We start from the raw sequence: 8,839 nt of genomic DNA on the forward strand, positions 1-8,839 counted from the left end.
CAATTTTAATTGCTTCTTTTCTTTTCTCTCGCACTCCTTCTCTGTCAGGAGCGTATTTAACCCAATTTGTTATGATTTTTATTACTTAAAATCTTTGCAGGTAGGAATATTTTTTGTACTGCACCTAAAATGTTTTCAGATTAATTAATAAATTAATAAAAAAAAAGTAACTCTGATTTGTTTCTTACTTACAACTAGGAGCAACAAACACAGCACCCCACACAAGGAGAACGCAACCCGTCAAAAGTCGTGTTTTCTTGTGTACAGTTTTCATTGGCTAGACGCTTAACTCACGATTTAGCGCCTTTTGCCGTCGGCAGGGGAAAATGTTCAGCGTAAAGGCTCGTCCAATGAAATTCGTACACAACACTGCGTGTGCGTGTTTAAAGGCTAGTTGCGTTCTCCTTGTGTTTGTTGCTGCTAGCTTACAACAACGTCGTTTAATTTCAAATTTTTGAATGAACACAAATTTTTATATTGGGAATTAAAATATCAGATAATTTAATTTTAAACTTTTGGGATATATATATATATTTTTTTTTATCCCAAAAGTTTAAAATTAAATTATCTGATATTTTAATTCAAAATATAAAAATTTGTGTTAAATTGCAATTAATTTTCGGTAGTAACTTTTTCATTGTCTAGCGCATTCTGGTTCTAAAGGATAATATTATGCACTTATCAAGAAATTGTTTGATTAATTACTATTGTGCCCTAGTTCACCAGCAACAGCTCTCAATTGTTTCTTTGACTCTTTTGAGTGCAAGATGTTTTTTAAATGTTGGAGATCATCTCAATTTTCAATTGGCATTTTAGGTAATTCTTCGATTTCAATATCTTCATTTTTGTTGTGAACATCCAAGTTTCTCCAAGGTTAAGTTTACTTTTGAATTAAGGTTTGCAATAGTGGTATTCAAATCTGAGAGCATGTAGATCACGCTCTTTTGAAATTTTTGGTTATTTAATTTTTTTGCCATATTTGAAACGTTTTCCGAATTATTAGGATGACGCAAACTACTTTAAGAATATTGGTCTACATAAGATAAATAAAAAATACTGGAGTATGAACTTTAAAGGAATATTTGTCTAAAAAATTCTTAAAAGAATTCGCGACCGAACCGAGCATAGATCAACGCCAAGAGCTGGGCTCGAGCTCGTCTCACTGAGTTCGTAAATGAGCTTACGGTTGGTCTCGGGCTCACCTTGGTCTCACCAATTATTGGCCGGGTCTCGGGCTCGAGCTCGCAATCTAAATTTCCCCACCGATGTGAGGTCTCAAGCTCAGTAGATTTAAAACCTACAAACCGTCTCGAGCTCTGACTCACTGTAGTTATAAATATACGGGCAGTCTCGGGCTCGCGCTCACTATATTTACAAATCACCGGGTCATCTCGGGCTCAGGCTCGGGCTCGCAACAACTACAATTTGACATGTTATCTCGGGCTCAGGCTCACTATGCTACTTACAAATAAAATGGTGGCCTCGAGCTTGGTCTCACTAGGTGGGGTGGCGGAGTGGTTAGCACTTTCGCCTCGCAGCAAGAGTAGCCGGGTTCGATCCCAGCCTGTGGCACTGGGTGAAAACTCTGAACAACTCCTTCTGCGTAGAGTTTGAAAGTTCTCTCCCCACTGGTTTAAGGGGTTTTCCCCCGAGATCTTCGGTTTCCCCTTCCATAAAAACTGGTTGAGGTTAACGGTAATAGTTAGTGTAGGGAGCTGTTGGCTCGAACGCGTGGCATGCAGGGCTTGTCCCCACCTCCTACGCACTGTAACCCGGCGACCTGAATTAATGGCTTCAAAAGTCGCTTGATGACTTAGGCCTTAGGTGGTGCCTTGGGTATTAGCCTAGCTGATTATTATTATTATAATTTAAAACTATTAAAGGTTCAAGCAGGAGCTCGATGTTTCATCGCACAATTTATTCATCAAATATCCCCAATTCGTGTTTTCGAGCTCCATTCCGGCATCACTGGCACACCTGGAAGACAGTCGGAGGTGGTCAGGCAGTACTGAGCTGGGAAATCAAGACGGCGCTATCTTCTAACGCTTTTTTTTTTGCCAAAATAAATTTCAAACGTTGGCTTAGGGCTAAACAATATCGCGAATTCGATGGAGGTCGAGCTCATCGTCAGATACTAAAAAAGTATTCAAATCGGTCTCGGGCTCGGCTCACCTCATATATGAAAACTACCAAAATCAGTCTCGAACTCGGGCTCAAATATTATGTCGGGCTCAAGGTTGACCTCTTGGTTCGTTAATTTAATACCTCAGTTCGGGCTCGGCTTTGACGTGAAAACTTATCGGTCTCGTCTCAAGGTGACAATATTTATTTAAAATACCTGAGCTCGGTCTCAAATTGAGCTTGGGCTCACAGGGTGACCCCGAGCCCGTTGACCTATGGAACCGAGTCTAGGTAGCGCTACGACGTGACGATCTTTCAAGGTAGCTTCTGTTATGATCAAATTAGAGAAAAAGCCCAAGTCTGGGCGTCGTAATTGCTCTGTGTTACCCTAGACGCAACTTTTTTAGTTTTCGATGGCAATCAAAAGAGGGCGTAAAGATAGCTTTTGTCGCGAAAACCTTCAAATTAATGTGTTTAGAATAAAATATTTACGGATTATTTTAAAATATTTTATTTTATGATCAATAAATAGTTATTATACAAAGTTTACAAACAACATTAATATATGATAATGTGTCTACCTAATTAATTTGAGTTGTGTACTGGAGCAAATATATAACATTTTATCCGTAAAATCCTCCGCCGTATAAACCATATCCACGGCCAAATCCACCTCCGAACCCTCCATAACCTCCGAATCCCCTGCCATAGCCGCGTCCGTATCCTCCAATGCCGCCTCCGTATCCTCCAATGCCGCCTCCGTATCCTCCAATGCCGCCTCCGTATCCTCCAATGCCGCCTCCGTATCCTCCAATGCCTCCTCCGTATCCTCCAATGCCTCCTCCGTAGCCTCCAATGCCTCCTCCGTAGCCTCCTAGACCATAGCCTCCGATTCCACCGATATAACCGCCGAAAACGTTCACCAACAAAGAAGCCAAAAACAAAATTGAAATCTGTAAAAAAAAAGAATAAAAATATTATAAAAAAATCAGCTCACATCTTTAAGCGTGTTTGATAATATTCGTGGCCGCAAAATATTAATTTCCTTCTCCCACATTATGGCGGGAAAACGAAAGCTGAACATTATTTTTTGACAAGCTTTTTCTGCCTGGCAGTGCTGGTGCTCCAAACCGAAAAAAGTGGAGGTTTGCACCGCCGAAATATTTTGCTAAACTGAACGACGGCGTTTTCTACCGTTATTTTGAATTATCAACTATTAAAAATTTCTGATGCATTTTCAGTAAAAACAGAAGTAAATGAAACGAAGTTACACGAACGCTTTATTTTGCTTTGAAACCCCCGTTTTCAGTTCCACATCGAAATATATATATATTTCGTCAGCTAGGTATCGAGCGATCTCATTAACGTAAAACACGAACATTTTGCAAATTTGCAAAAGCTTGAAACCACACTGTTCAAAATGTAACGCGCGAATTTCTCCGCCTAACGATATAAAAATTAAGCTAAAATGCATAAATATTAAACAAAAATATACTTACAACAGATTTCATATTAACTAGTTTCTTCTATATACGATTCTGAAGTTACCCAAATGTTTTAACTTTTTTTCGTTTCGCTGCAAATTTTAGTGAAGTTGTTTCGTCTTTAAGATCAGAAACCTGACTATGAATCTCAGTAAATTTAACTCCATATTTATATAACTATCCCGTTTGGAATTATATTAACAACAGCACTTAAATTTACGCTAAGGTTTGATAAACGTCGCGAAATACTTTAATCGCGCCTTTGAAAAGACCTAAAATATAGAAATATTTATCTTATAAACTTCAAAATAAGTGCGCAAGTTCGCTCATTTTTATATAGGTTAATTTTTGTAAAATTTAAAATGAGTGCGACGCGGTACCATAGACATAGATATCGTATATTGCCAAAATTTTCGGCGACTCTCCACAGTATTTATTCACAAGGCGTGACAGAATGAAAGACACCCATTTATTAGAACACCCAGCCATTCATAGTTTTGTTGTGAAAGTGATAGGCCTGTTATATCCCCATTCTTTGAAATCACGCTACATAAAACACCTTTTTTAACGGAAATTGCCTTGTTAATTGGCTCACTGCGTGCTGGTTGAGATCGAAGAGAAAACACTTTCTTATTACGGTGTACAATATTTTGAAATACCAAATAAGCTGAAATGATACCACTAATTATCTCGTGAAATGCCGAATTATTATCTGGTATTATCAAATATTTTCGTGTATTCCCAAATATTGTCGTGTGTTATCAAATATTATATTGTATTCCAAAATATTCTCGTGTATTATCAAATATTCTCGTGTATTATCAAATATTCTCGTGTATTATCAAATATTCTCGTGTATTATCAAATATTCTCGTGTACTATCAAATATTCTCCTGTATTATCAAATATTCTCCTGTATTATCAAATATTATCGCATATTATCAAATATTCTCGTGTATTATCAAATATTCTCGTGTATTATCAACTATTCTCGTGTATTATCAAATATTCTCGTGTATTATCAAATATTCTCGTGTATTATCAAATATTCTCGTGTATTATCAAATATTCTCGTGTATTATCAAATATTCTCGTGTACTATCAAATATTCTCCTGTATTATCAAATATTCTCCTGTATTATCAAATATTATCGCATATTATCAAATATTCTCGTGTATTATCAAATATTCTCGTGTATTATCAAATATTCTTGTGTATTATCAAATATTATCGTGTACTACTAGAAGGTTATAATATATTTTTTCCGAGAGAGGAAAATGAAACATGTAACTCGATGCAGTTTCAATGGAAACCATTCATCAAAAGTTACTTTTCATTTTGAACCGATTTTGTTCAAAAATCTTAGTTAATCATGGACCACAAAAGGTAATTAAAGTTAGCTTTGATATAAAATAAATTTTCGTTACATGGAACATTTTTTAACATAAATTTTACCAAAATAATAAAGCTACAATTACATCGCGTGTGGTGAAAATTATTCCAATAAATTTATCGAACAATACGCGATGTCCAATAGACGCTTCAATAAAACCTCTTTAAGGAAATCGCCAAGTTATATTTCTGAGAGCCAGGACATGCAAGTTATTGTTTATATAATGCTGGTTGAAATAATGGAATCTTTTGACCTGCAAACAGAACGTCGTGTTTTTGCTAAGCCTTAATATGTCAAAAAAAAGATACCTGGTTAAAAGGAAACACTTGTTGCATAAAGTACAGGTGAAGAATTTCCATTAATTCAACACGCCGTATATAAACAGTAACTTACAGGTCCTGGCTTTCGTAAATATTACTTCTTGGCGATTTCATTGAAGAGGTTTTATTGAAGCGCCTGTTTTTGCTGCTCATTTGTTTATAAGGCTGTGTCCGAAATAATAATACAAATCCGACTAATGTTGTAACAGAACGCGATACGGCGTGCATCAGTCACAAACTCTCCATCGAAATATTATCCTTTTGACTCCCAGGTTCGTTTTTACTAGGGTCCAGTTCAGTGACTTTGGTATTTTAATAAATATTTAAGAAGTGCATATACCATAGTATAATAAAAATAAAATAAAATGCTATGTATGAGGCCCAGATTTAACATTTTTCCAAGGGCCCGAAAATCTGATATCGTGGCCCTGCATACACCGCATCACGACTGAAAGTTTTCCCGGGCATTAAGCCACCTGATGATGAAAAAAATATAAATAAAACAATCATAAACCAAAAAAAATAAAAAATAGAAAATAAATAACGAAATATCTTACTTAGTTGTTCGAAAATATAAAAATAAACTATTTCTTTGTTTGGTTTTAATTTACAATCATTGCCGTCACTAGAACCCTTTAAGTTTAATCTCGCATTACTAATATACACTGGTGCGTCGAGTATAAGTTTCGCAGTAATTGATTGAACATCATTTTTGGTCGGTCGATATCATAGATGGATGCGCTGGAAAGAAAACGAGGACTATCAAGGGAGCTGTCACCAGAATTCAGACCTCTCTCACTCAGCAAAGTATGTCGAAGTTCGAGCTGGAAATACCTCTTAAAACAGTAGAAGATCAATGGCATCGGTTTCAAGAAATACAGGAATTGATAGAAGACTTATGTACCAACAATGAAATAGTCTCATTACAAGAGTTTGAGCGGATGTAGTTCAAGACGATGTATTATCAATTACATGCTAACATTCAAGACGTCATAGAGAAACTATCAACAACAGTCCAGAACAGTCGAACAGCTCAGAATGTAAAATTGCCTCGACTGGACTTACTGGTTTTTTTTTACTTTTATCAAGACTTGTTGTCATTTCGAGATCTTTTTTGTTGCCGCCATTCACGAAAATGTATCACTAACGGGCGCACAACGACTCCAGTATCTGAAGTCCTCCTTGAAAGGAGAAGCAACTTCCTTGGTCCGGTCGTTTTCTGTTACCGACGCCAATTATGAGGAAGCATGGACATTGCTGATGAGCGTTACATCATCCAATCGCATTTGGATACGCTTTTTGGACAGAAGGCCTTGCAACAGGAATCCACGTCAGATCTTCGTAAACTACTTGAAACCACCGTAGAACCAGTTCGTTCCCTACAAGTACTTGGTCAAAAAACGGAACATTGGGATACTCTCATAGTATATTTGGTATTAAGTAAACTTGCCCCAGAGGCTCGTCGGTAGTGGGAACTGGAATCTCCGAAGAACGTATTACCTACGTTCGAGACGCTAGCCTATGGGATAGCCTCACTGCTGCTAGCTCCATATCTTGCGACCAAAGTTCTAAAACAGCTCAGCGTTGACGAGAGCGACAGATTGCCGTTGGCGGCTACTGTCCTCAAAGATGATTTCTATATTGATGACTGCTTATCTGGGGCATACGATGTCACGTCAGCTCTCGAAATTCAAAAACAGGTCATCCAGCTCCTGAATGCCGGTGGATTTCAGCTTCTAAAATGGTCGCCGAACAGCAGTTTTGTGTTATCATCAGTCCCAGCGATAGGTCGAGAGTATCAACTGCCGCTGGAGATCACGAATAAAGATATGGTTAAAACATTTGGGCTATGGTGGAACCCTGCGACTGATGAATTCCGTTTCTCCGTTTTACTACCACCAGGCGTCGACGCCGTAACGAAAAGAGGACTTCTAACTGAGGCTGCTCGCATCTTTGATCCCTTGGGCTAGTTGGCTCCAACTATCATCACCACCAAGATCATGTTCCAACAGCTCTAGTTGAGAAAATTGGCCTGGGATTAATTCTGACCAGAAGATATTCCACGAATCTGGACCAAATACTGATCTGAATTACTCTTACTTCAGGAAATTAAAGTAAATCGATGGGTTGGTTTTCAACCTGATGGAAGCTATCAACTACACCTATTCTGCGACGCGTCACCAACAGCTTATGTAGCGGTCGCTTATCTTTGAGTCATGTGTGGTGACCATCCCTGGGTTCATCTTCTATTAGCAAGTCTCTTCCCAGACTCGAACTTTGCAGTGCTCTCCTGCTATCGGAACTACTGGTGAAGATTAAGGAAGCCTTACCATGTAAAAACGTCTGGTCTGATTCTACAATTACGTTGAGCTGGATATAGGGAACCGTGTTGCGAAGATTCAAGAAGAACTACCCGCGAACACTGGCGCCACGTTAGCACAATGGACAACCCAGCTGACTGTGCTACGAGAGGGGTTTCAACGGAGGAGTTATCAAAGCATTCGCTTTGGTGGTCCGGGCCACAATGGCTGAGTGAAGACGAAAATCAATGGCCAAAGATCATAATCAAGGACACATCAGTAGACGAAAAATCAATCCGCACGTTTCACGTACATCCGGTAGAAGAGCTGGAGTTATTATTACGCTTTTCGTCGTTAACTAAATTGAAGATAACCACGGCTCTTTGTATCTGCTTCGGTCAAAATTTCAAGACTAAGAGAGAAGGTACCCTAGCTCAACAGCTAAGGAAAGTTGGACGCCTTACTACCATGGAATTAAAAGAAGCGTTTATCAGATTGATCCATTCTGCGCAATCGACGTCCTTCACCCAAGAATTAGAAGACTTAGGTAATAATAAGGTCGTATCTAGTAAATCTCGCCTTCGCATGCTCTACCCGTTCCTAGACAGGGACGGGTTGATCAGAGTTGGAGGACGAATTATGCACTCTAACGTAGTGTACAGTCAAAGCATCCCGTCATCTTGGAAAGTAATAGTACTGTTGGCAAATTGATCGTACAACAAGCGCACGGAGAAAATCTACATGCAGGGGCTTTGCTTCTAACTACGACAGTTTAAGAAGAATTTTGGATATTGGGACTTCGTAACCTGGTCCGCCATGTCGTCCACAAATGCATCATCTGCTATCGTGAGAGGGCTAAAGCGATACCACAACTGATGGGAAATCTACCATCATTTCGTTTGCAACCAGCACGTCCATTCCTAAAGAGCGGCATCGATTATGCCGGTCCACTTTGTGTCAAAATATCCAGATTACGGGGGACGCAACGAATCTGCATGGTGACGAAGGCCATCCATCTCGAATTGGTGAGTGATCTCACCTCACAAGCATTCATTGCTGACTTCAGGCGATTTATCGCTCGCATAGGACGCTGTGCCGAACTGTATTCAGATATTGGTACTAACTTCGTCGGGGCGGATAAGGAACTCAGGAACCTGTTGCAAGAATCCTGCTCTCCAGAGCATTCGGACCTGGCGTTTCAATCTACCTGGAGCTCCTAA

At 39.0% G+C, this 8,839-nt stretch overlaps 1 protein-coding gene across 1 annotated transcript; it reads left to right on the forward strand.

Annotated features, from left to right (window-relative positions):
- The first annotated feature begins 8,494 nt into the window (after positions 1-8,494).
- Positions 8,495-8,839, forward strand: LOC149951633 (uncharacterized). The gene has a single exon (XM_090169626.1). It carries the CDS (start codon positions 8,495-8,497, stop codon positions 8,837-8,839), a length of 345 nt encoding a protein of 114 aa, XP_090025752.1.

The sequence above is a fragment of the Leiobunum rupestre genome, chromosome 3 (genome assembly GCF_980474605.1).
Source record: "Leiobunum rupestre chromosome 3, qqLeiRupe1.1.hap1, whole genome shotgun sequence".
In the NCBI taxonomy this organism is placed as follows: domain Eukaryota; kingdom Metazoa; phylum Arthropoda; class Arachnida; order Opiliones; family Sclerosomatidae; genus Leiobunum; species Leiobunum rupestre.